Source organism: Vicugna pacos, chromosome 8, assembly GCF_048564905.1.
Source record: "Vicugna pacos chromosome 8, VicPac4, whole genome shotgun sequence".
Lineage (NCBI taxonomy): Eukaryota > Metazoa > Chordata > Mammalia > Artiodactyla > Camelidae > Vicugna > Vicugna pacos.
The window spans coordinates 49,769,123-49,796,630 of NC_132994.1; the positions used below are offsets into that span (position 1 = coordinate 49,769,123).

The 27,508-nt window shown below is 39.0% G+C and overlaps 2 protein-coding genes across 7 annotated transcripts in view; one reads left to right on the forward strand and one right to left on the reverse strand.

Moving 5' to 3' along the window:
- The window catches only part of L3MBTL3 (L3MBTL histone methyl-lysine binding protein 3), a 108,483-nt gene extending 97,509 nt beyond the window's left edge, over nucleotides 1-10,974 (forward strand). For all 5 annotated transcript variants that reach the window (XM_031680070.2, XM_072965857.1, XM_072965856.1 and 2 more), the window contains 3 exons: nucleotides 1,722-1,891; nucleotides 2,123-2,185; nucleotides 9,143-10,974. In XM_031680070.2, coding sequence (XP_031535930.1) covers nucleotides 1,722-1,891; nucleotides 2,123-2,185; nucleotides 9,143-9,286 — 377 coding nt within the window. In that variant the 3' untranslated portion in view covers nucleotides 9,287-10,974. The remainder of the gene's footprint in view (nucleotides 1-1,721; nucleotides 1,892-2,122; nucleotides 2,186-9,142) is intronic.
- A 2,308-nt stretch (nucleotides 10,975-13,282) lies between these two features.
- Nucleotides 13,283-27,508, reverse strand: part of SAMD3 (sterile alpha motif domain containing 3) — a 41,438-nt gene continuing 27,212 nt past the window's right edge. For both annotated transcript variants that reach the window (XM_072966311.1, XM_072966310.1), the window contains exons 7-10: nucleotides 19,082-19,282; nucleotides 14,361-14,532; nucleotides 13,774-13,856; nucleotides 13,283-13,567 (exon numbers count right to left, since the gene is read on the reverse strand). In XM_072966311.1, coding sequence (XP_072822412.1) covers nucleotides 13,283-13,567; nucleotides 13,774-13,856; nucleotides 14,361-14,532; nucleotides 19,082-19,282 — 741 coding nt within the window. The remainder of the gene's footprint in view (nucleotides 13,568-13,773; nucleotides 13,857-14,360; nucleotides 14,533-19,081; nucleotides 19,283-27,508) is intronic.

Here is a 27,508-nt window from a genome sequence, read left to right on the forward strand (position 1 = left end):
TATTCAAGAAAAGATACATACAGTAATGTTCCTAGAAGCACTGTTGGTCATAGCCAAAATTTAAAAACAACTCAAATGTCCATCAGCTCCAAATTAATTGTGACATATCCATAACAATGAAAAAACATCAGCCAAGAGCAGCTGAGTTACAACTACCTGCAGCAATGTGGATGAATCTCACAAACCCTGTAGAGAGAAGGAAGCCAGGTACCAAGTTTTCATCCAACTACAATTCAGAAACAGGGCGAAAGAAGTGCCGGCGTTAGAAGTCAGGGGAAGGGTCCCCTCGCTGGTGGGGTGTGATCGGAAGGGGTTCTGGGTGTGCCGCCACATTCTGTTTCTTGATCTGGGTGTTGGTTACGTGGATGCCTTGTGTTCACTTTCCAAGTATGCTCTAAACTTTACACTTAGGATTTATGTAAGCTTTTTGTACATCTTACTCATCAAGGAAACAAAGTTTGAAATATTCTTAGAGATACAAAAGTCTACACTAGGTAGTGAGGTGACCAAGATTTGTGGTGGAATTTAAATACCAGTGTAGCTGAGCTGGTGGGTGGGAGGGAGAGTGACGAGGAGGAGTTACATTTCTTCTGATGGGCTTTGAGTAGGTAGTTTCCAGAAAAAAAAAAAAAACCTCTGTTCTAAAGATCTTGAGGAGATAATGATTGACAAACTCTAAGAGTCCCAAGGACAAAAAAAGCATTTGCTAGAAAATGGATGTTTCAGGAGAGCAGGAAGGAGTAAACGAGGTTTGGAGTCAGAAGAACTAGCAGATAAATAAATTTCTGCAGCTTTAATTTTGATCTTCTCAAATGAAGAGTGACAAGGGCATTTGCCTTTCTGCTTTTATTTTTACTGCAATAATTTCCCATCCCCTTTCAAAACAATTAAGTTGGCTAAATTTAAAGAGTCAATGTGGGAAGGGATAAATTGGAAGTTCAAGATTTGCAAATACTAACTACTATATATAAAATAGGTAAACAACAAGTTTCTTCTGTATGGCATGGGGAACTATATTCAATATCTTGTAGCAACCTATAATGAAAAAAATAGGAAAATGAATATATGTATGTATATGTATGACTGAAACATGCTGTCCACCAGAAATTGACACATTGTAAACTGACTATATTTCAATTTAAAAAAAGATTTAGAACAAAAAAGAATGTAAATATCTTATTAATAATTTTATACTGATTATATATTGAAATGATAAATTTTGCATATATTGGATGAAAAATACTGTTGAATAAAAAAGTCAATATGATTAGTAAAAAGAATACAGACGAATAAAGCAGGGCTGAGATAAAAGGAGAGAAGTACAGAGTAATCACAGTGGCTGGATGTTGGGTCTTTTAGGACATCCAGAGCCGAAAGGGAAACAAATGTAATTTTCTGAGGTGAGAGTTACTTTCTTTGTCACTATAGCTCGGGAGCAGATTTCTTACCTGAAGTGTTAAAGAGGCAACACTGAATGACTAATGATGCATATCTTCAGTCGTGGGTTAGATATAGCAAACATGTCAGTTGAATTTTAGGTTGATAATTATGACGACTTTCAATAAGGACAAAGAAGAGTGTAATTATTCAATGGATGTCATGTTGAAAGGAACCAATGCTTTACACAGCATCCCTGACACTCACTGGGGGAGACGTATGGCATTGGGGGCTTTTTTGGCTGCTTTTCCGAAAGTGAGTTCCTGTTTGTTTCTGTCAACCAGGTGCCCGGGAAGAGCCCAGCATACAGCAGGCACAGCGTCGCTCAGCTGTCTTTCTGTCCTTTAAGTCCCCGATCCCGTGTCTGCCCTTGCGCTGGGAGCAGCAGAGCAAACTTCTCCCGACTGTAGCCGGCATCCCTGCCAGTAAAGTTTCCAAGTGGAGCACAGACGAGGTGTGTTGTATTTTCTTTGTCTGCCAGGGATCAGGTGTAGGAGTACTGACTTAAGGAGTGGGCAACATGAATGCATGTGGGGTTTAGCCTTTTTTTCTAAAAGAGAAGAAATTATTCTGAGAGAAACAATGAAAACATATAGGTTAAATATTTTGAACCTGTCTGTCACATTTAGTTTTTAGATCTTGGCTTCTTTTTTTTAAACTGGAATTTTGATCTTATTATTAACAGGTGTCAGAATTCATACAGAGCTTACCTGGATGTGAAGAACATGGAAAGGTATTTAAAGATGAAGTAAGTGTTCCACTAAATTGCAGTGTGGTACTTAATGGGGACCATGCACCGAAATGCAGTGAGTGGTGAAATGTTCTGAATTGACAGAGGAAGAAGGAGATGGGTTATGTTGAAACTGACAAATTGATACCAGGCTGTCTAACAAGCAGCATTAATCAGTTGTATAAAAATGTCTTTGTGTAAGATTAGATGCAAAGGAAACATTTGTACCATTTTAGGATGCCCTGCAGCAGTAGCACTAAACTCATTATAAAAAAAAAAAAACCACAAAACTTAATAGCATGCATTTATATATTTTATAGCACAGAAAGAAACCAAAGAAAGTAAGCAACGTTTCATTTTTAATAGGGTAAAATTAGTTCCCATTATTTTATTTTCAAACATCATTTTAACAACACCAAGATTAACTTCAACTAATATCACCATTATTACTAAAACAATCCCTTAGATCTTACACATTTCTCAGTGATGTTTATACTAACTGATATTCATTACCATCTGCTGTTGGAAGGTTATTTTACTAGTTTGTTTTCATCTGCTTATCCAAAATGTTCATACAGGGGATGATTAATAGTGATACCACCTCTGTGGAGCATTAGAACAAATTTGACTTCTGACTCGCACTACAAGCAGTGCTGTCTCAGTACAGCAGGAGGCTCTTTTCGCCAGAGACCTTTAAAAGTAAGCCACGTGCTTGTCAGCTCCTCCAAGCAGGACGGTCAGTTACCTCTCTGAGTGTGGCTCCCAGAAGGTGGAACGAGGACTGAGTCATCTCAGGAGGCTTCGTGCAGCCCCTGCTCTCTGCAGTCAGAACCATATACACCTCGTCTGCGCCTGTGTTTAGCCTCAGCTGTTCAGAGTAGCACACTTTCGCTGAAGAGCAGTGTGAGTGTCGGGACAGCCAGGAGTCCAGCCACCGGCCTCCAGTGTCGTTCTGCTCCTCGACATCATTTATGCTTTAGGTGGACGCCTGTGAAAATGCACAGGGATCTGGTTTTCATCGTCCTTTTTCTGATTTATGTTTTTATTTCAGAAGTGTTCTAGCTTCCTCCTAGTCGGTCTTTAATTTGCAGTTACTCAGGTTTGGAGAGTCTTTCCTTAAGTCCTAGTAAGGGTCTTTGTGGATTATTCTCAATTTCTGATCCCTGAGTGGACTTAAGATCCCTGCAGGGAGCTGTTGCTCTTTCTTTGAAGGAGTCCTGTAGTCATTACCTTTGAAAATGATGAAACAGTTTTAAAAATAGATTTCTAGTTCATCAATTTTATAAATTCTATTTTTGGTTCTATTGCTTCTAGACAATCCATATACATTTGCTCTATTTAAGATTCAAATTTAGATGATATTTTTTGAGTAATTTTTTTCTTCATATTATCTTTGGAGACATTCCTCAGGCACCAAATATCCTCAAAGGCAGATCCTTTTGAAGAATGAGTCAGTGAATATTCTCTGTCCACATGTGTCATTCATGTATTCATCCCATTATTCACTTACCTGTGAACTCTTGTTAAATTCCTACCATGGTATGTGACTTCGTGTAATGCCCTGGTAAGAAGGTTAATTCAGAGATAATAGAACACGATCCTTGCTGTCAAATGTCCCACAAGGTGAGCAAGCGCTGGTTTTGGATCCTAGATGTAAAGCAGAAACAAATCTAACTAAAATCTTGTAACTCATCTCTAAAAGGTGAAGTGCAGGTGTTTGGATGGGCTATTATTTGAAACCATCTTTGACTTCTCTTTCTCACACCACATTTAATCTCTTGAAAATCCTAGTAAGTGTATTTTAAAAACATACAGGGATTCTGACTTTTGACTACCTCTCCACCTCCACCACTACCTGTCCGGTCGGAGCCACCATCATCTCCCACCTGGATTAAAGCAGTAACCTCCTAACCATCCTCCCAGCTTCCATTTCTGCTCCCCTATAATTTATTTCCAGCATAGCCAGGCTCATGCTGCTAAAACGTAAGTCAAATCATGCCACTCCTCTGTTCAGATTTCTCTGGTAGTTAAATCAGAGCAAAAGCCAAAATCCTCACAAGGGCTACAATCTGACCACCGGACTTCTTGGTCCACTCTGTTCCCCCACATTATACACTGTTCCACATGTTATCCAGGCTCCCTGTGGCTCCTCCCTCTGCCTGGTGCTCTCCCTCCAGATGTTCACATGGCTCACTCCCTCTGCTCAGCCGCCACCTCTCAATTATCCTATCCTGAATGTCCTCCTTCAACTTGCCATCTGCCACCACACATCTGTCCCGGCCCCTACTGCCCACTCACCTGCCCAACCAGCGCTTTCTTCATAGCACTAATTGCTTTTAGACTTACTAATTTGCTTCTTATGGCTTTTGCTTATACAGTCTGTCTCCCACTACTAGAAGGTAAACGCCACAAGGAATTTTTGTCTGCTTACTTGCTTTTGTTTTTATCTGTTTTATTCCCTGTTATATGCCCAGACCCAAGAAGAATATCTAGAATATAATTGATGTTTAGTAAGTTTTTATTGGGTGAATATACTCATACCTTTACACTCTGAGAACGACATTCAAAGAGTGTGTCGCTGTGATTTGCAGAGTTAAAACACGGCAAAAAGAACCATCAGTCCACAGTGGAAAGAATAACGAAATTTGGGCAAGAAACCCCCGAGTTCCAAATCCTCCTTCAGAGTTTTGGGACGTTAGCAATTTATATGGGAGTTAGACCAATTTATATGCATTACAAAGCAAGCAAAAAATAAACCCAGGAATACACTGCAGTGATCCCTGTTCTTAGCAAGTTCTTGAACTGTTTACTTCTTTCCAGTGGAGGCTCATCCTTATGGCCCCACCTCAGAGCAGTGTGTATGTAATACACTGACTCTAGCCGCAAGATGATTTTTGCCTTCCCAGGGTAACCTTAAAAATAATAACCTACCAAAATTTATCCTTCTCATCTCACTTGTAACTTTCAGAGCCCAGCCTTGTAATTTTCTGAATGTTCCTTTTCATCAGTCATCTGTCACTTTAAACTCCTACAGTCTCAGAAGAAGACTCAGTAGGGTCCAAGGTTATAATAAACCGTTCACTCTTTGTAGTGAGCTCCTTGGGAACCAGTGTGTGAGTTGACATTTTTGTTAATGACTCAGAAGACTTCCATCAGACCCTTCATTCTCCCAGGGTCTGCCTGGGTTGAGTGAAGTGTAAATAGATCTGCTTCTCTGGTTGGCCTTGCTTCTCAGAAGGCTGTCACAGCACAAGCACATGGGACCACAGCAAATGTTTCCAAAAAACAATGGAAACGTGTTTCTCATGGCTGTCACAAGACATTAACATCACAATGTCTTTACTTTTAGTTTATAACAGTAGGATGTTTCTTTGCTGAAAAGCAGCAAATTTTTTCCACAAAAATATTGTCACTTGGAGTTGTATAAGATGACTCTAGTTCTTCCTGATTAAGTATTTATTAAGCAATTTAGATTTACAGGTTTTTATTTTTAGAGGAAAGAGGAAAATTTCAAGAAACAGCTACTTAATTACTTTAGCCTTTATTTAGTGAACTGAAATTCATTTGCTGCTGTAACAAAGTACCATAAACCAGCAGCTTAAACAGCAAAAATTTATTATCTTCCAATTCTGAGGCCAGACATCTGAAGAAGTGAAGAAGTCATCATGTTAGCAGAGTAGCTTCCTTCCGAGGGCCAGGAGGAAGCTCTCTCCTCGGCTTGTGGATGGTGTTCCCTGGTTGTCTTCACGTCGTCCTCTCTCTCTGTGTCTGTCTGTTTCCAAATCTCCCCTTTTCATAAGGACAGCAGTCATCTTGGATTAGGGGCTCACCCTGTTATGGTATGACCTCACCTTAGCTGATGACAATGCAGTGACCCTGCTTCCAAATAAAGTCACATTCGAAGGTCACTGGAGATGAGCTCTTCAGCATATGAATTTGGGAAGGACACAGTTCAACCCCTAATTCCACACGGCTGTCAAGGTTCCTTACGTACTGAGGCAGAGAGCAAATGTGTGTTTTGCTTTTTGTACAAAATGAGAAAACAGAGAAGTGAATTTATTTTTTTAAGGTGGTTGAACTCCCTAAGAGCTGAAAATTATATAAGAAGACTACTCCTGTGCTGTACCCATGAAGCGAGACATTATCTTCATAGAGTTGTATCTTGGAACGTCACAGCATTCTATTCTGTACAGCATAGACGTTTAGTCTTAGAAGAGACTCAGAGAGAGGAAAGATGTGTCTTACAATTACCCAAGTTGGAGAAGAACCAGTCTACAACTCTTCACACCAGTCTCATGTTCTCCAGCTACACTGTGGGTTGCCCTTGTTAGTAATCGCTTTTCTTTTCTTCATGGTGGAAAGCTGATTTTTTTTTTTTGAATGTTAGCATGTAGCTGATGTGTTTGCCTGAATTCCTTTGATTATATCCACAAATATTTATGTACTTATTCAGATCTCATTCTAAAACCTGCCATGCAAGGTAGCAGAATACAAGATTAACATACAGAAATCAGTTGCATTTCTTTATACTAACAATGAAATAGCAGGAAAAGAAAGTAAAGAAACAATCCCTTTTAAAATAGCTAAATACAATAAGCAATACAGTAAATTGCCAAAACAGTAAAATACTTAGGAATAAATCTGACCAAGGAGGTGAAAGACATACATGGAGAACTATAAAACATTGATTAAGGAAATTAAAGATGACTTAAAGAAATGGAAAGATATCCCATGTTCTTGGATTGGAAGAATCAATATTGTTAAAATGGCCATACTGCCCAACGCAATCTACAGATTTAATGTGATCCCAATCAGATTACCATGACATTTTTCACAGAACTAGAACAAATAATACTGAAATGTATATGGAATCACAAAAGACCCAGAACTGCCAAAGCAATAATGAAGAAAAAGAATGAAGCTGGAGGAATTACCCTCCCAGACTTCAGACAATACTGCAGAGGTAGAGTAATCAAAACCGCCTGATACTGGCACAGAAACAGACATATGGATCAATGGAACAGAACAGAGAGCCTAGAAAACCCACAGACCTACGGTCAATTTAACTTCAACAAAGGAGGCAAGAATATACAATGGAGAAAAGACAGTCTCTTCAGCAAGTGATGTTGGGAAAATGGGACAGCAGCATATAAATCAATGAAGTTAGAACACTCCCTCACTCCATACACAAAATAAACTCAAAATGGCTTAAAGACGTAAATATAAGACAAGATACAATGAACCTCCTACAAGAAAACATAGGCAGAACTTTCTCTAACATAAATCTTGGCAGTGTTCTCCTAGGGCAGCCTACCCAGGCAATAAAAATAAAAGCAGAAAATAAACAAATGGGACCTAATTAAACTTATAAGCTTTTGTGCAGCAAAGGAGACCATAAGTAAAACAAAATGACAACTTATGGAATAGGAGAAAATATTTGCAAATGATGCTACTGACAAAGGTTTAATTTCGAGAATACTTAAATAGCTCAAACAAAACAAACAACCCAATCCAAAAATGGCTAGACGACCTAAACAAGCAGTTCTCCAATGAAGACATACAAATGGCCAGTAGGCACATAAAAAAATGGGAGAAAATATATGCAAATGATGCGACTGACCTGGGATTAATTTCCAAAATGTACAAACAGCTCATACAACTTATCATCAAAAAAACAAACAACTCAATCAGAAAATGGGCGTAAGATCTGAATAGAAATTTCTCCAAAGACATACAGATGACAAACAGGCCATGAAAAGATGCTCAAAATTGCTAATTATCAGAGAAATGCAAATCAAAACTATGAGGTATCACCTCACACCAGTCAGAATGGCCATCATTCAAAAGTCCACAAACGATAAGTGCTGGAGAGGGTATGGAGAAAAGGGAATCCTCCTACACTGTTGGTGGGAATGCAGTTTGGTGCAGCCATTATGGAAAACAGCATGGAGATTCCTCAAAAAACTAAAAATAAACTTACCTAATGATCCAGCAGTCCCACTCCTGGGCATATATATGGGGAGAACTCTTAATTCGAAAAGATAACATGCATCCCAATGTTCATAGCAGCACTATATACAATAGCCAAGACATGGAAACAACCTAAGTGTCCATCCACAGATGACTGGATAAAGAAGTAGTGTATTTATACAACGGAATACTGCTCAGCTATAAAAAAGAATAAAATAATGCCATTTGCGGCAACATGGATGGACCTGGAGATCATCATTCGAAGTGAAGTAAACCAGAAAGAGAAAAAAAATACCATATGATATCACTTATGTGTGGAATCTATAAAAAAAAAAAAGGATAGTAATGAACTCATCTATAGAACAGAAACAGATTCACAGACATAGTAAACAATCTTATGGTTACTGGGGAAAAGGGAGTGGGAAGGGATAAATTTGGGAGTTTGAGATTTGCAAATGTTAGCCACTATATATAAAAGTAGACTTAAGAAATTTCTTTATAGCACAGGGAGCTATATTCAGTATCTTGTAATAACCTTTAATGAAAAAGAATATGAAAATAAATATATGTATGTATATGCATGACTGGGACCTTGTGCTATACACCAGAAATTGACACATTGTAACTGACTATACTTGAATAAAAATAAATAAAAAAATAAAACCTGGCATGATAAGAACTGGGTTTGGGGCACTCTAGATTTTTCCGAGTTCTTCTTGACTCAGTGCCTATGTCAGAATAATCACAGAAAAATATGGGCTCCTTGCACTTTCTATGGGCTGATTTTTCAGATGAATGAATTTGACTTTCTCCCAGTCCACATTTGGGGGGTGGGTGGTGTTGTAGATAAGAAAGGTCCACTTACCAGGAAATGTTTGTACACATGAACTCCCGTCTGTGCCGTTTCAGTGTTGCTACGTACAAGACAGCTGATAATTTAACCTTGAATATGTTTCAAGACTCTATGTCCGATTAACTCACAATCTTTTTTTCCTCCCGTTTTAGCAAATTGATGGAGAAGCATTTCTGCTTATGACCCAGACAGACATTGTGAAAATTATGAGCATTAAGTTGGGCCCTGCTCTCAAAATTTTCAATTCTATCCTGATGTTCAAAGCCGCAGAGAAGAACTCTCATAATGAACTTTGAAGATGGTGAATTCTGACTACCATCAGCTTTCTGCTTTAAAGCTCATGTTTTATTCAAAGCACAAAGACAGTTATAACTCCTAAGTGAGAAGTCTCCAAAACTCTAAAGAGCAATGCTATCAGATTATTTATATTCCTCAAGAGACAATATATATGAATTCTTACGAAAGTGCTTGAGCTTTTAACCAGGTACTGTCTAACAACAGTCATCTTTCGGTTCTGTTCACTGAGCTAAATTTATCTTTGTAAATCTTTTTGAGGCTGGGGAGTTGGGGGGGAAGGGGGACTTCATTAATTATTTATGGACAAAGTCGGGGTGGGGCAGAATAAGAACTTCTGGCATTTTGTAAACATTGTTGAATTCTCTTTCATGTACACTTTTTCTTTTTCAATACTTTCAGGAGCCTTTTTATATAATCAAACTTCAATTTAAACCAAATTAGTCAAAACCTGGCTAAATTTAGCCAGTGGGACTGTTACCGGTATTGTTAATTCTGTGCCATATTTTGAATTGCAGCATTATGCTGAGTATAACTTTGCAAGTCCTGATACTGCCTAACTGCTTGTCATAATCTGTTGGGGCTGAATAGTAGTAAAAATTACCTTTCTTTAAATCAGTGTTTTTACTTTTGCACGCCATTATGAAATGTTAAATTACTTTTCACCAGCATCTTTACTATAATTACCAAAAACATGTATATAAATAATGAACTTGAAAAATAAAATATATAAGCATAAATAAATTAGGTGACGTATTTGAATGGCATCAGTCTCACACATCGTGGTGCCCTGCGTGTTTACAAGACTCCAGTGATATCAAAGGAAAAAAGGAATATGGGGGGAGGGGGTGCTGTTTGTATGATCTTGATCTTGAACTATTTATGAGATTATCTTGAGCTTCTCTCTAATCGGCATTGAAGTAACTGTGGTGCTTCTCAGAGACGAAAAGCTCATTCTGTCGATAGAAACACTAATCCAGAAAGAGCTCTGTCTCAGACCTCGCAGGGTCCTCCACACCCAAAGGTTTTCTTCAGGACTGGCTGAAGAGAGAGTATATAGATTTTCCTGAAGAGGCAAGATGTGAGGGAGCAACATCAATCGATACCGAGATTCTAAATGCTCGAAAATCAGGGAGGCGACTTTACAAAGCAATTATTCAAAAAGCTCCGTTTTGGAGACTGTAAAACAGTTCGCCTCAATGTATAAGCCTACAGATGCACTTTAAATGAAAGCCCTTGATAACCTATAGACTGATAGCTGGTAGTGTTTCTTTTGCAAGAATGCATTTCCAAAAGGTAAATTGTTTTATCAGCCTTTGTATGTAACTTCTGATTCCAGGATTGGATTTTTATTCAAGGACTCTTTTAAAAGTAGAAAGTAAGTTTGTAGCATGCTGTCTGAATTCTGGGGAAAGTTCCACCCCTCTCCTCTTTTGCTCTCATTTTTTCTCATGTAGGATTCCCTTGATATCCCTGTGGGAAGTCTATTAGTGGTCCTTCGCATTTGTCATAATTCAAGGTAAAACAGGGCCCGTGACCTCTGCAGTGCCCCCATTCATTTCTTTGCATGAATCTGCTTTAAAAAAGGTTTTTGTTGTTGACTTTTTTTAATGTTTTGTTCAGAATTTGTACATTCAAGTTGCACTTGTTATACCTGACATGAATGAAATAAAAATCTTAATTACAGATACTTTTTTTTTTACGTATGTATGATTTTTGAGAAAGTTTGTCAAACAGGAGGGGCGAATGAGAACAACAACAATATCAAACATGTGGGCATTAGATAGCTGTGGGGATGCATCTGTAGGATTCGCAGTTGTTTGTCAAACTATGTCCCAGATGATGTGAAGAGCATCAAAAAAAATTCAAAAAATCTTATTGTTAAGTAGGATTCACACCCATTGGGGACTTCTTTCCAGTTTAAAGCATGTATTATTTTTAAAAAGAGCCTTTTATATCTTACTGAAAACATCTACTCATTCTAAGAAGCATGTTATATGTTAGAAGCAAGGCATTGAGTGTTCCTATGAGGGTGGAACGTCCACCACAAGAAGTGGAAACCTCTCACCATTCTACCCCTGGGATACAGTCTAATAAGACTGAACAGGGGAAGTAGGGAGCCATGATGACAGGGAGGTCCCTGAAATGAGAGAAGCAGGCTTGGGGTAAGACAAGAGGGAGGGATGGGGAATGTGGAAGCTGACATGACTTTCCCATCTAAAGGCATTTTTTAAAAATCACAAACACTCTGCCAGCCACTTAGAGACCTGTCTGCAGGTTGAAAAGTGCCCCCAGGCCACCATTTTTCAAATTCTAGATTCACTGGACCCATCCTCCAAAGAAAGTAGGTCCAGGTTGGTCAAGCAATACTGAATATTCGCTAAGCAGCATGGCCATGCTGGGCACTGGAGAATGATACACCACTGAAAGAAACAATAAAGCTTAACGTGAATCTGCCCTCATGATCAGTTCACATCTATCAAGTTTGGAGCCAGACTTCTCTTCAGTTTCCCTGCAGCCCAACCCCCTCTCTCTCCACCCCAGCCTAAAGGAACAAAGAGAGGCTTTCATTCAAGGCCAAGACAGAGATTACAGACCTAGGGAAAGGACTCTAAGAACTTGGTAAATTCATTTGGGAGAAGAGGAATAAGATCATGAAACTTGAATAATCAGGGGACAAGAAAGAAATTTTCTAAGGAACTAAAGGCATGTTGTATCATGACTGGAATAGGGACTAGTTATGCAAAAGTGAAACGTACAGATTTGTTATTTACTCTGCCCGTCCTCTCTCGTGTTAGTGGGAAGTAGTCCTCGCCAAGGTGGGCGGCTGGTCTTTTCTTTTATCTCACTGACTTAAGCATTTCAGTGAACAGAGAGGAAGATAGTATTTTGCAGAATTTTTCAGAGATGTATGTTGTAAAAATGTATTTTAATAATTCATACAAACCCCTTCTTAAACTTAAAAATTTAATTTGAATGAAGTAGCCCAGGAAAAATGTCCATCGCATTGTGATGCAATATTAGCCCACTCAAATTCTTCAGCCTCTAAACCAGCTGGTTCTGTCGAAACTAAGTAACAATGAGATTGTGATGGAGACAGCAAGGGACACCTTAAAACTGTAATGTTGGATGAGTTACAACGTGGGCCGGTGGGCTGGGTGAGCACCAGGACAGGGGCTCCTGAGGGAGGTCGAGGAAGGGCCCTAACCTGGAAACCAGAAGCCGGGGCCCCAGTGGCCCTGAAAGTGAAAAGCTAGTTTCTTATTACAGAGCCAAACAAGCCTAAGGGGCAACCAGGACAGACGAGAACACCAGAAGTCAAGATGAGGGAAAACCAGAAACCGTGTGGGAAGACAGGAACCAGGCATGTCACTGTACCTCAAGGCGGGAAGCCGTGGAAGACAAACACTGTCACAGATGATCAAAACCTGTGCCGGTGAGACCTGCCAGCAGTGAGGAGACCTCAGGAATGCAGCAGCCCTGGTTCTCAGTAGTGACAAGGAAACAAACCCCCCGGGGCAGGTCAGCTGAGGGAAAGAGGAACCAGGGAGTATGTGCATCTTCTTAAAATGTGCAAGTTTAAGGTGTTTCCGAGCAATGTCAGACCAAACAGGCAGAACCCCAGGCCACAAATGTGCAGCTCCTGGGCATTAAGTCTCAAAAGCGGGCACATTAAATGCAAGGCCAAACCCTAACCCAAACGAAGGATTTAGGTAAATCTGAAGCATAGAATCTTTTAAAATCTAATGTCCTGTTGAAAGTGTTAACTTGGATTGGAAATTCTTAGACCTCAAAATAGCTCTTTAATTAAGCAGTAGTATATTACAGAACTTCACAAAGAATTTAAGTATGGAAGGGTAAAGTTAGAAGGCATTAATACTCATTCGAATCTTACGAGACAAGTTGATTTTCTAATATCTACCTCTACTAAATCAAAACAGTTTTTTATAGTTTCAGCCATCCAGGAGATCAATTCTGATCAAATATCTAGCATGCTATTAAGTGACTGAGTATTGAAATCCTACTTCCTTTTCCTTTTCTTTCATGGAAGGAAAATACGGACTATGCTCATCAAAAATCAGTGTGTCTAGGAAGTTGAGGGTTTGGGACAGTCTTCTTGGACACTGGATCCCAAATACACGGAAGGCAGCTATGAGAGAAGCCAAAGCTGTAACACAGTCATCCACCTTTGTGAGTCTCTCTTTTTCTAAATACAGAGAAAATTCGCAGACATCCCTGTTGAAAGGGTTCTTAACTTCTAACACAGGTGTGGACACTTGCACCTGAAAAAAAGACTACAATAGAGTCACCACTGCATGATGTGTGAAATAGCTGAATAATACAAGGCGCCTCAATTTAACCAAGATACTACAATAAGTAAACTTGTTGTAATTAAGTGTATTTATAAATAAACAGCAGGCCACCATCCTACTTCAAATAAATTACCATACAAAGATATGAAATGTCATACCAATGATCACTGACATACCTTCTCATTCAGAATGACAAAAAGGCTGGGATCCTCCCCAAAAACATCTGGTAGGAGTAAACACATGGCTGTCATCTTCATATCTGTCAAAGCAAACATGCTTACAATCCAAGTAAAAATAAGCTCTTACAACTGTCAGCAAAGTGTAAAAACATGTGGATTTTTTAATTGTCACCTTCTGCAGAGAACAAACTAGCCTTCCTTAGGTCAATGTTTCCTTACTAACTTTTTTGACCAACATTCCCTTCTACTAAACATTCAAGATCTGTTCTGCCCTCCAGATCACTGCCAGAAGATAAGAGTTCAGTACTCCGCTCATCAGCCAGGATGATTTCATTGTACTTTACATTGTGGTTTGTAAATTACCTTGTGTGTGAAACTAACAGGTTATTAGTTTCCTAAATATAATTTTACAGTATCGAGTGTACTTTTTAAATCTATACCTCAAGTCCTCTTATTTGAGAATTTTTCTTTTCCACATGCTGTTTCACTGAATTTTTACTTATTACCAGCGTATACCTTTCCTAATTATCCTGAATTTCACAGATAACAGAGACCAAATTACCCTATCCCCCAGGTTTACTAACGTTTCAACGTGTCTTCATCTGTGTGCTGTTTCATTTTTTCTTGCAATGCAATATTGATTGGATTGTCCACCAAAGAAAAAGAAGCCAGTATATTTTCCGAATAGGATTCCAAAATGTGCCTTGTTTTCTTATAAATATCTGTTCTTGTGAGAAGCTGGAATTCTCTGAACATCTGAAAGGAAAAGATTACAAGAAAAGCTAATGTATAGAATGTAAGGAAGTAAATTACTCTTTAGAATTATATTAAGCTTTGAATGCTAGTCTATATACTAGATATTTGATTATATTTAGTGCAGAAGTGAAGACTTAGGACAGAGGAGGAGAAAAGAATGAAAGCCTTAAGTGAATAAGAAAAGATAATGGGCATGATAGACTTCTAAGCATGTAGAATTAAAACTGGATGCAGACTCAAGTAAATGAGGGTTACAAAGTACATAATGCATATTTTGGCTGTTTGGATGACCCCCACTAATATTATGGGATCTTACATTCCTTTAGGTAAACTACATAGGTATGTTTCGGCAGTGTCGAACAGGAGGCAAAAGAAGGTGACGGTCAGATTTTAGAAAGGCAACCTTGAAAAATACCTAACCATGGTATCCTAAAGGAGAAAGAACTTTAAAGACTCTGTACGATCAGACAGAGACAAAGAGTGACAAACAATTTAAGTGTAGGTTTGACTACAAGATAAAAGCAAAACCAGTTTACCTGTATGGAAACCCCTTTACTCAAAAACACCTCTTCCTACCACTGTCTAAATTCTTCTCTTCAGAGAATTCCACCATCACTGTCCTCCTCCCGACTTTTTTTGATAGAGTGGCATTAAAAGACTGTTCATCACCCACACAAGTAGGAATTATGTAATCATCACTTTCCTAAAACTCTAAAGAACAGTTACATACTACCCACTGGGTCCCATCGTTTCTTGAATATTTTGGTGGATCATAAATTGCCCAAAGATAAGGTCCAAAAGTTAAGTTATGAGAAAACTGGAATGCATACTCTCGAAAAGGCGCAGTGGCTCTGTTATCAGGCAACTCTCAGTGGACCACTAATCTAGATTAGCACCCTAAAAAGAACCTCTCTCAGTAGGGAGATGTGAAGTGAAGCATAAGGAGGGTAAATATTGCCCACTATCTTGAGTGCACAGCCTAGGAATTTTTTAGAACTTAAAAAAAAAAAAGTCAAGTTTATATTAAAGTTGCAGAAAGAGTAAATAGAGCTCACAAGTGCCCTTCATGCAACTTACCCCCAATGCTAACATTTCTGATCCATCTGAAAGTGAGCTGTAGACATGATGCCCTCTTAACCCTTAAATCTTCATTGTGTATTATTAGTCCTTGTACTTAGGAAGGGCAGGGACACTCTCCTGTATAACCACAGCATAACCATCAAAATAGGAAAAGCTAATTCAAGGACCCCATGCAAGCTTGCCAGTTGTTGCACTCACATGCTTTATAAGTCCAGGATCTAATCCAGGAACACATGTGAGATTTAGACATGTTTGTTTAGTCCCCTCCAGTCTGAAACAGCACCTTGGCTTTCCTTATATTCCTCAATGTTTCTGAAAAGTGGAGGCCAATAACTTTGCAGAACATCCTTCATTCTAGGTCTGTATGATGTTTTGTCATGATTTGTGTATTTTTGGCAAGAATGCTAGCACTTCTCACTCCATCGAGAAGATGGTAATTTGTCCTATCATTGAAGGTACTTTTATCACTTGGTTAAGATGTTTTCTGCCAGGTTAATTAACATATATGTTATATTTATTGATAGTTGTATTTTATAGAAAGATAACTCTAGTTGACCTAAGTATCTTGTCCCTCCTGTAACTTTCATCCATAAGATTTAGCATCCACTAATGATCCATGCCTGAATCAGATATTACTATGATAGTTGCCAAATGGTGATTTTTCAAATCCTGTCATTCTTTCTAAATTTACTGGCTTTCTATTCTGAGGCATAGCTTTCTTTTCCCCCATGTTAATTATTTATTTATTTATATCACTACAGAATAATAAATTTCCATTTTACTCAAATGACCATATATGTGGTCCTTTTATTATTTATATTAAAGCTCAGATTGTCCAGATTTGGCCAATAGGAGCTTCTTCAAGCTGACTCCTGTGTCTTTTTGACATTCTGTGAGCATGTCCTTAATTTCTGACACTACACAATATTTCAGGCTCATCTTATGTTTTTTCCTGCCCCAGCCTTAGAGTCAGTTACTTTCCCAAGAGCCCTGGGTACCTTTTAATGGAGAATGATTTTTCTAAACTAAGATTTTAGCCCTAGATGTGCACATTGCTACATTGGTGTTATTGTTCTGTTATTGAAATCATGTCTCAATAAGGTGAAAACTGGAGCATCACAAAAGATTTGTTGGAAAATTTGAGGAATCATTTAAATTTGAGTTTGATATTTTCTCTCCTCAGAACATCTTCCAGCTTGTCAGTTCCAACATCCACTGGGTCCCAGTAACAAATTGCTAGTTGATAATATTTTAGTCTCATAAAGTACATTTTTTAAGTTTTTAATTTTTCTGTTGAAAGTTTTTTGAGAGGAGGACAATGATGAGTGCCGGTGGTGGTGGATGGTCTGTGTGAACTCCTGGGACCAGCTTCTCCGAGTGGCTGCTTCTACTCCATCACACCTGCATCCCCAAGCGCGTCACCAGGTGTTTTCAAACTGGTAGTAGCAACAGCTGATGGGGAGGTTTGAAGAAGGGACAGCTGTCCTCCTATAGGGATTGTTAATTGGGTATTTTTTGAGTTTTTTGTTTTTTTTTTTTAAATGGAGATCCTGGGGATGGAACCTAGTACCTCGGGCATGCTAAGCACACACTCTACCACTTGAGCTATACCCTCCCCGCTTAACTGGATTTCTAAGTAAAGTCAAGTTTGCTTTATTTTCAGAAACACAGTAAGAGTGTTATAAATTCTAAATCCCAGCTAGTCACAGGAGGCTGAGTCAGGGAGGCACTTCCTGAAGAAGCCTCAAATGTTTAAACCTTTTGTTTAAAACAACAAGTAGAGCCAACTTTATTCAGTAAGTACAGTCATTGTCAAAGCTATACCTCAGTCTGCATTTTGGATACAAAGGGTGAAATACCTGAGGGAATGGGAGGAAATGATTTACAGATGCCAGGGTGGGGGACCTAGACAGAGCAGGAGAGAGACAGCCTTTGATCTGAAATCCCTCTGCCCTTCATTCAGGCTATAATGGACCCCACATTTACTATCAACCATGATTCTTTGAAAGGTCGCTGAAGTGTAGCTCATCTGCTTTAATCACTAAAACTTTGTAGGCTGCACTTCAATGAAAACCTCAAAGGCTGCAGCATCAGCGACCAGAGCAGCCTTACTAACTGCTATGCACTGAATGTTTGTGTCCCGCCTCCCTCCCTCAAAATTACCTAGCAATGCGATGGTATCAGGAGGTGGGGTCACTGGGAGATGATGAGGTCATGAGGACAGCACCCTCATAAATGGAATTAGTGCCCTTATACAAAAGCCCCATGAGAGCTAGCTTGCCCCCTCATCTCTGTAAGGTGACAGCTAGGAGGAAAAGGGGCTCTCACAGACACTGCCTCTGCAGGTGTCTTGATCTTGAACTTCCTGATTCTAGAACTGTGAGAAATACATTTCTGTTGTTTAAGCTACTCAGTCTATGGTATTTTTGTTATAGCATCTGGAATGGACTAAGACACCAACCATCTACTAACTCATTCAGCATTAAAAAAAAAATCAGTACTTCATCTGTATTTTACACATAGTACTCTGCGAGGTACTTTGGGAAATACTACAACGTTTAGAACATGCTCCTCACATTTTAGGAGTTTATAGACCATCTGTTTGACAAGTTTTGCTCTGAAAGTATATTTTGTACATGTGTCAATCTGGCATCCTCTTCTAAAAGCCAGAGGCTATCAGCTATTACTGTTCCTAGCAACCCAAAGATTAAGGAGAAAGAAAGTAATAAATGAGGTAGGGTTACAGAGAGACAATTAAATAAAACAATCCATGTAAAGCATTGAGAGCATGCTGGCTACTAATAATAAACACGTAGATGTTTGCTATAAATGTTATTATTAAAATAAAATACGCAGGCAAATTCTTACTTCAGTTTTTTTGGGGGGGAGAAAAGCACGTAAAACTCTTCATTTCCAGTTTGGTCGATTGCACTCACAGAATTCTTCCATGAAATGTACTCTCTGATGAGTTTTTCATTATATACTACAACTAAAATTATGCTACAATTGTAGTAGGACCCTTTAATGGCCACTTTAAATAAACTAAATGGTAAAGTGTTTAATTTACCCATTAAACGTTGTATGTTTTAAGACCACTTTATGAAATGACTTAGGATCATAAAGGAAATAGATTCTGAGTAATATTATATACTAACAGTCCTCTGATAACTACCTTGATTGTCTAAATGCATGAAAGGGAAACTGTTTCCCACTGTCAAACTACCCCAGAGTAAGTGGAGTCCCAGGCTCCACAACGTGTCCAATGAGGGCGAACTCTTCAAATCTGAAGGCAGCCAGTGTGTATCATCAGAATATGATCCCAAAGTCTTACCAAAGAGTCCTGGGGGTAGCCCCTTGGGCCTCACATATTCGACTGTGATTCACAACCACCATCTCGCTCCACTCCAAGGGGAAAGAGAAAAATCAATCTGGACACTCTAATCGGAGTATTAAAAGCAAATAAAGATACCTGATAAGGGCACTTCAGGAAAGGAAACATCTGAAGAGTGTCCTTCAGAGGTGTTCTGCTGCTGATCAGCTTTCTTCTTATTTCCAAAGTCTGGCTCATCCTTCTATCAACTTCTCTCCAGTCCTTTTCTGTTTTCACATATTCTTGTTGGAACCAGTTAATATGTTCATCTACCTCAGAATCTAAATAAACAGCTTCCTCCTGCAAAATAGTTTCAAAATATCAATATGTTCCACGTTTCAAGTGGCAGTTTAATGCTTCATGAAAACTTGAATTATGGGCTGTGACTGCACACTCAATAATGCACTCATACGGCGAGCACGAGTTCAGCCCGTATTAGTGTAGCTCCCCACTTCTCCAAGGAAACGGATGTCCTCCTTCTGACAGGCTGGCTTCCTCAGTAGCGCACACTGAGGGAACCAGTGGATGAGAAACATCTGAATCTTACAGACCAGTAGCAGCAGAGCGGACTGCTGGGTATCTGTAGATAGACTGGGGGCGGAGGGGTGGTGCTGAAAACGTAATCAAAGGGAGAAGACATGAAGCAGGGAACAGATCTTTCCTGGCCAAGGAATGCCAACAGATGAAGGGGAACTGTAGGAGTCACCTGTGGGCTTTGTGACTTCAAAGGAATCAGCATAAACCAACCAGAACATTAACTTGAGTTGGACCCAAATAAACTGGGTAACAAGCTCATGCCCTGCCTCCTGTATCGCACCAGGCTGGTCACGTGAAGAGGCTCTCTTCTCCGGCATCACAGTGACTGCAGCACCTCTGGGGTTGAATGGAACAGCAGAAAGCTCAGCTCCAGCCAGCTTTTAGTCTAAGCCGGCAGCGGGTGCAGGAAATGAGGAGGACAGTATTTCTAGGTTATATCTCAACAGAAAATTGAGACTGCTTTTGAAGAAGTAAGACACGGCATGATTTCAAAGATACATTTATAATTCCCCTTCTCCCCCAGAGATGAATAAAAACTAACCTCAACTTTTCTTAAACATAATTTTGTTCTACATCCTGCAATCTGAATAAGTTTGCAAAGGAAGTATCTAGTTATGAAAATTTAATAATTCTAAGTATATCATTAAAAGTCTATTCAAAGGAACCTAGCAGATATTCTTAGCATTTGATTATCTAAGCAGTTTTTGCATGACTTTCAATTACGTTTTATTTCTAAGCCAAAGAAAGCTAACACACAAAAGGACTTTGTGACTTTCAAAGTTATAGGGTACATATATTCCCAGTAAGTATGAGAAGAAAATGTTCTAAGAGAAGTGAATTACAGTAGCCCCCACTTCCCTGCAGAGGACACATTCTAAGACCCCTACTGGAAGCGTGAAATGCAGACAGTACTGAACTCTGTATATACTGTGGTTTTCCCTTAATATATACCTATGATCAAGTTTAATTTATAAATTAGGCACAGTTAGAGATGAACAATAATAACTAAAAAAAATAGAACAGGTATAATAATATAGGGTAATAAAATTTGTGTGAATGTGGTCTCTCTCTTTCACAATATCTTATACAAACTTAATGCCTTTTCTGTCCTAACTAAGCACTTACTACTCACTGTGGCTGTGACTTTTGCAGTTTGAGGTACAACAGCAAAACTAGCACAAATTTCTTTTTCCACAATCTTATGGATGGAAGATTCATTCGTACCATAGATCCTAGCAATCTCAGCATACGATTTTTTTCCTTTCTTAATGAAAGTGAGAACTTTCAAGTTTCCACTTAAATGAAGCAGTTTATGGCTTCCCTGGCATAGCTGAAGTGCCAACACAATTACCCTTGAGCTTTGGTGTCATTATTAAGTAAAATTAGAGTTAACTGAACACAAGCACTGTGATACCGCCACAGTCATCTGATAACAGAGGTGGCTACAAGTGACTAATGGCAGGATATGCTGGACAAAGGGTTGTTTCACATCCCGGGTGGGACAGTGTGGAACAGTGAGGTATTTCATCACACTCCTCAGAATGGCATGCAATTTAAAACTTATGAATTATTTTTACAATTCTCCATTTAATATTTTCAGACCACTGGTAATTAAAACCTCCGAAAGTGTGACTATGGATAATAAAGGACTACTGTATAAATACAGTGTTAGTAACTGAACACCTGGCAGTTAGTTAACTTAACACATACTTGGAGGATTTTGGATGCAAGGACACCCTATAATCATTTATTAAACTCCTGCATTGCTGTTCCAGGTAGGGTGTAAGCTTTTTTTCTTTTAAAGCACAAATTAACCTCTCTAAAGAAACTGTCTAGATATTCCCAGTGGATATCTGATAAGACATTTCACATCAGAATCAGGCAAAATATTAGTTTTGTTTTCTTCATGTTTCAGACTGAGAAAAGTTCTTACAACTAAGGTGATAATGGAGATAATCTACTCCTAGAATTGAAGAACTGGAAAGAATCTCTAAATAAATTATCTGAAAAAAAATTAAAACTAGGTATTTGTACTTAAAGTGAAATAGTGTTTCCCCATGTTTTAAGCATTTTTATTATGACATATGGCAATACTTTCCACAGGTCTCGCCAACCTAGATATAGTACAAAGACACAGAGCGTGAAATTCCTGGGGAGGATGGCAGATCACCCAGATGCTCAAAAATGCCTCCATCACTTGAGGAAGTTTGCCCAGGAACAGGAGAATTGGTGAGGCATGGATCCAAAGTCTGCCATGCCATGCCTGGGGCCGCTGGCATTACTCAGCATGAGCAAGATGCTACCGTTCTACCTAAGAACCCCCAGACCTGAGAGCAACAGAAGCTTATCACTCATGGGAAATGTCTATCTTGGGGCCCAGATCCTCATCCTCTTCACCCAAAAAACTGGCTCCACCATCTAGAATGTCAATTATCATTGCCAAAGAACAGGGAAAGATGGGGCACTGCATGCTGGGTCTTCAGTGCCGCCATCACTTCTGCTCACCATTCATTGGTCAGAATCAGTCTCATGGCCATATCTCCCTTCCAGGAAGATGAGAAGTACAGCCCTGCTGACTGTCTGGAGGAGACAAACTGATTAAATTGGTGAGCAACAATCACATCCACCCTCACCTACCTCTGGGTTTCTTATTATGTGAGAGCACAGCTCTCCTTATGGTTTTAGTCAGTTTCAGACAGGGGTTTCTCTGAGCTACAGCCAAAACAGTAATAACTGAACACCAGAACACCCAGTTCTCAAACCAGAAAAAATTCCCTAAATGAATTCTATACCCGGCAAAACATCCTTCAATATGAAAGAGAGACTTAAGACATTCCTGGATAAATAAAAGAGAGACAATTGGTCACTAGCAGATCGGTCCTACTAGAAATTATAAAGATAGTCCTCCAAGCTGAAGTGAAGAAACATTAGACTGTAACTCAAATCCATGTGAGAAAATAGAACACTGATAAAGGTCACTACGTAGGTAAATATAAAAGAAAATATAAATGTATTTTCTGTTGGTGACTCTTTCTCCCTTCTTGTTTTAAAAACAGTTGCATGAAGCAATAGTTATAAATTGTGTTGATGTGCATACAGTGTATAAAATTTATCTAACAGCACAAAAGGAGAGAAGGGTGCAAAGTTTTTATATGCTATTGTAATTAAATGGGGGGATTAATCCAAACTAGATTATTATAAATCAAGATGTTAGTTGTAATGCCCTGAGCAACCACTAAGGAAATAACTAAAAATGTTTATTTACTAAAGAAATAATAAGGGAAATTAAAACCACTAGAAAACATCTACTTAAACACAAAAAAGAATGCAGTAATTAAGGGATAAAGTAACAAGAAAGATATGACATATAGAAAACAAATAGCAGACATAAATCCTACCTTATCAGTAATTGCATTAGGTAGTTGACAGACTGGATTTTTAAAATGATCCACTTTCATGCTGTCTACTAGAGATGCACTTTAGATTCAAAGACACAAGTAGATTGATGGTAGAAAGATGGGGAAAGATATACCATGTGAGCAATAACCAAAAGAGACAGTATGTCTATATAAACATCAGACAAAATCAACTTTAAGACAAAAATTGTTCTTAGAGACAAAAAAACGATATTTGAAATGGGAAGATAGAACATTCCATTAGGAAGATATAACACTAGGAAGATATAAGAGCTATAAACTTACATACACCTAACAAAAGCATCTCAAAAATCATGCAGCAAAAACCGACAGAACTGAAGAAAGAAACAACTCAATAATAATAGTTAGGGATTTTAATATGTCACTTTCAATAATGAAGAGAACCACTAAATAGATGGTAAGCAGGAAACTGAAAGACTACAGTGATGGCTATTTCTGGGGAAGGTGACATGAACTGTAGAAACTTGGAGCTGGATATAACAAATCATGCATAAAATGAAAATCTCTGAGAAGATGATATCAAAAAGAATTTTGAAGAAACTGATTGGATTACGCTACTTATTTAAAACTCTTAAAAGGAAACAAAATGTAGTTTAAATTAACTGATATAGAGAAAAATCTATGCACTTAAAAATCACATTAATTGCTTCCAAACTGAAAGGACTTCACAGCAATTAGGAAAAAAAGAAAAAGAAAAAGCTCCTGTAGAAAATTCAAAGTCCTTCCTGTACTGCTTCAAGAAAACTAAATAAATGTTCAAATATCCAATTCAGAATTGATTTACTCCATAAAGACAGAGGAGAATCTTTTCAAAGTGAATGAAAAGATCAGGCATAAATGTGAAGAGCTGTACACATGAAAGATTTGAGCCAAGTTTTTTTCAGAAGAATTTGAAAGAAGCATTGACTATTATCAAAGTCAGCTTATATCCCATGAGTGAAAAGTTCATGGTAATAAGTTGAAGGCTCTACTGGCTGAAAGAAACCTCAGTATCTTAAGGAAAGAAAATGTGTGCATTTGTCAAATAGCATTAAAAAAGAAATGAAGCATCTTAAAAGTATGTTTACATCCTGATTTTTCAAATAGGGCATTTGGTAGAGGCCCAAAGAGGATCACCAAGGAAATCCTCTGGATGAAGAGACTCCTAGGAAAGGATGTGCATCAGGCTGTGTCAGTGTGAGTGTCCAGGGTCCAGTGTCCTGTGTCAACTGGATGTCACCCCCACCCTCACCCCAGGGTCAGGAGGACAGGAGCAGGATCCCCCCATAGGCCATCTCCATCCTGTCACAGCAGGTTCCCCACAAGAGCAAGACAGAGTTTACCTGCTGCTCCTTGTGCTGGCAGATGCTTGAAACCCTCCTTTGGTCCAAACCTCCCACATGAACTCAGCACCCTTAACCCAGACTCCAGTTCTCCTGGGAGAAGGCAGGTGCTAAAAAAGGAGTCCCAGGGATGGGTTCTTGACAAAGGACTGCTTGTTCTTCTCCTTATTTCAGAAGATGAGGGTGAACCACCGAAGAGATGCCTCTACACTAAGTGCTAAATGATTCTAAGTAACATTAAGTAATCAAATGTAATGTGGCAATGATATAAGAATAGATTAAGAGACCAATGGAATAAGAGAGACTGAAAATCTATTGGGGAACTTAACATACAATAAAAGTGCCACCATAAACCAATGGAAAAAGGTTGGATTTTTTAGTAATTGGTGGTGTAAGAATGACTCACTCTATGGAGATCCTTACTTACTAGCATATAGGAAGATGGGCTCCAGAAAGATCTAAACATGAATGTGCAAACTGAACTTAACAGAAGAATGAGTAAGAGAGATTATTTTTGTGACTTAGGGCACAGGAAGGATTGCTTCCTACAGATTAACAGGGAAAAGATGCCAGTGCATTAAAAACTGGACAATGAATCTTAAGAGGTAATTTTCTAAAAGAAGAAACTCAAAAGTCTAACAAACAGATGAAGAGATGCTCAGATGCATCAAGTTATCCAGGGAAATGCAAATCACAAGAATGAGGTTACACTTTACCCATCAGACTAGGCAAATTTTACAAGGCTGCTAATGCCAAACGTTGGCAGGAATACAGAGGTTGCAGGACTGTGGGAGTGAGACTAACAAAATCACTCTGGAAAATAATTGCTTAGATTAAGTACATGCAAGCCCTCTGCCCCATGAGTTCCACTTCTGGGTGTACAACCCAAAGAAATAATACACAGCTGGGCCCATAATCAGACAGGAATGACCGTGTTCACTGCTGTGCAATTCCTGGTGGGGAGGAATGGGGCCTGAGAGAAGGACTACTTAATTGTTGCAGTCATGGGCTAGAAATACACATAGTAACACAAATGAGTCTTAAAGGGTGTCAGTGAAAAAGTGAAACACGAATGAAGTATAGAATATCACTTACATTAAGTCAGATATATAAACCCAAAATGATAGTACACATTTTGGAACACTTTACAAACAGAAAGACACTTATGAAACACATTAGAAGGGTTGCCCAAGAGCAGAGGTGGGGAAGAGGGCAGAGAGAAATGAGCACAAAAAAAAAAAAATGAACAGAATGAGAGAAAGGCCTAGCCTTTCAGGACAGTCATCACCAAATGCAAGTTGCTGTGCTCAACATTCAGTGCAGCCAAACAAACCTAAACGGAGTCTGGAGCAGAGAAAGGTTTACTGATGGATGAATGAGGAGCATGAGTGGCTCGTGGCCAAAACCCCCCAAATTCCCTGAAGGGTTCAGCTGAGCACTTTTAAGGGTCAGCTGAGGGAGGCATGTGGTCAGCTGTGCACAATTCCGATTGGTTGATGGTGATCAATCCTTAGGCACCAAAAGGTCTGGGGGCTACATGCTCATGATCATCAAGTAGTTAATTTCTTCAATTTGGGGGTGGTTTTTAGCATTTGGAAAACTTAAGAAATAGGCATGAGACACTATTACCTGGCTACTTCAGAGAGGAGCCACAGCAGAGGATATGGGGGAGGGGTCTGTCCCAGGAAGGCCCCATAAGGCCCTGCTCAGTTACAATTCCCCACTTTTCTTTGCTACTCCTCAGTCTTGAGGAGAACAGGTGTTGGACAAGCAGAGAAATAATATTTTGGATGGAGAAGTTAATCATAAACTCAGCAGAGAAACTCGGTTTCAATCTGCAATCCTGTTTCATCCTTCCCCAGTTGTTAAGAGAATGGGGCAATGACAGCGCTGGCTACTTTCTGCTGAAAAGGACATAGTCCTACCTCGATTTGGGGAATGAACATCAAGTTGGACATATTCCTGAGTTCCAAGTCCTGAAGCCAAGTCTTCTATGATTAAGGTCTCATTCTTGGAGGAATTCAGGAGGATAAGCTTGAAAACCAGTCTGGACCTGGCCCTTTAGGGGAAGCTTATAGCCAGTTGTTTACTTTTATCTGAATAGGTTTTAACTTCTGCTGTGGTATTAACATATATATGTATATATCAAGAGCTGCTGACCACTACATGTCTCTTTTTCTGCTAACATCTGATCTAAAGCAATTTTATTGTCTAAAAGTTTAATAGTTACAAGGGGAGACCTTGAAGTCATAAAGTTGCAGCTGCCATCTGCCAGCAGACACTGCTTTGAGAATGGCTGGTGGCATCTTGAGTGTGCCACAGCTTAGAAAATTTGAGTTCTCAACAACAGGAGCATGCCTGAAATCACACCCACAATGGCCACCTGGTTTTACCTTGAATATCCAAACCACAGCTACTCCATTTTGACTTTCAAGTGCATTCCCCTCCTCAAGGCTGGAGCAGATGTACAATGTGGGTCCAAAAGCCCATAATCTTTACTGACCAAAGCATCCTGCTTTAAGTCAAGCCAGAATGATTTCCCCATACCTCAATATGTGCAGGTTTTTCCATCATTTCCCCCTTTTGATTACAAATCTTTCAATAAAAAGCATTGATGATCAAAATATCTGTCCCTCAATGCTGGGTGTGGCTCTTGCCCCAGGTTTAGATCATGTGCTAGATCTCCTTTCTATTTGCCTAATTAACCACATTGGGGGAAACCTCATCAGATACCATGAACAGGCTCAGAGTTATGTCACTGGGAAAACACTTTATAGGCCATATATTTAATCTCTTATAACCAATTACTGATGTGGACATTATAGAAATTACATAGTCTCTGAAATTTGGATATGTCCTGGTATGATGCTATCAGTCATGGTTCTGGTTGTTATCTTGGAAAGTTGGAGTCCTGGAGCCAAGTATTTTAGCAACAGACTTACAGCAAGCATTGTTATACATCATGAGTAGTTATACTCTGTGACAACTCCATTAGAGAACTCTCTTTCTATCCTAAATATTGGGGGCAATAATGACAGGGAGACAAACATTTGCTAAATAATTCAATTAGAAAACACAAATTAAAAGCCAGTAATACTTCAGACAATCAAAAAATTATAGCCATATTCATCAGTTCACTCAATCCCATGAAATCAATCCCCTTTACTAACAATTTCATGAATTCAGAATTTTCATTAGACTTTAAAAATATTTTATTCAGCATAGCAGCA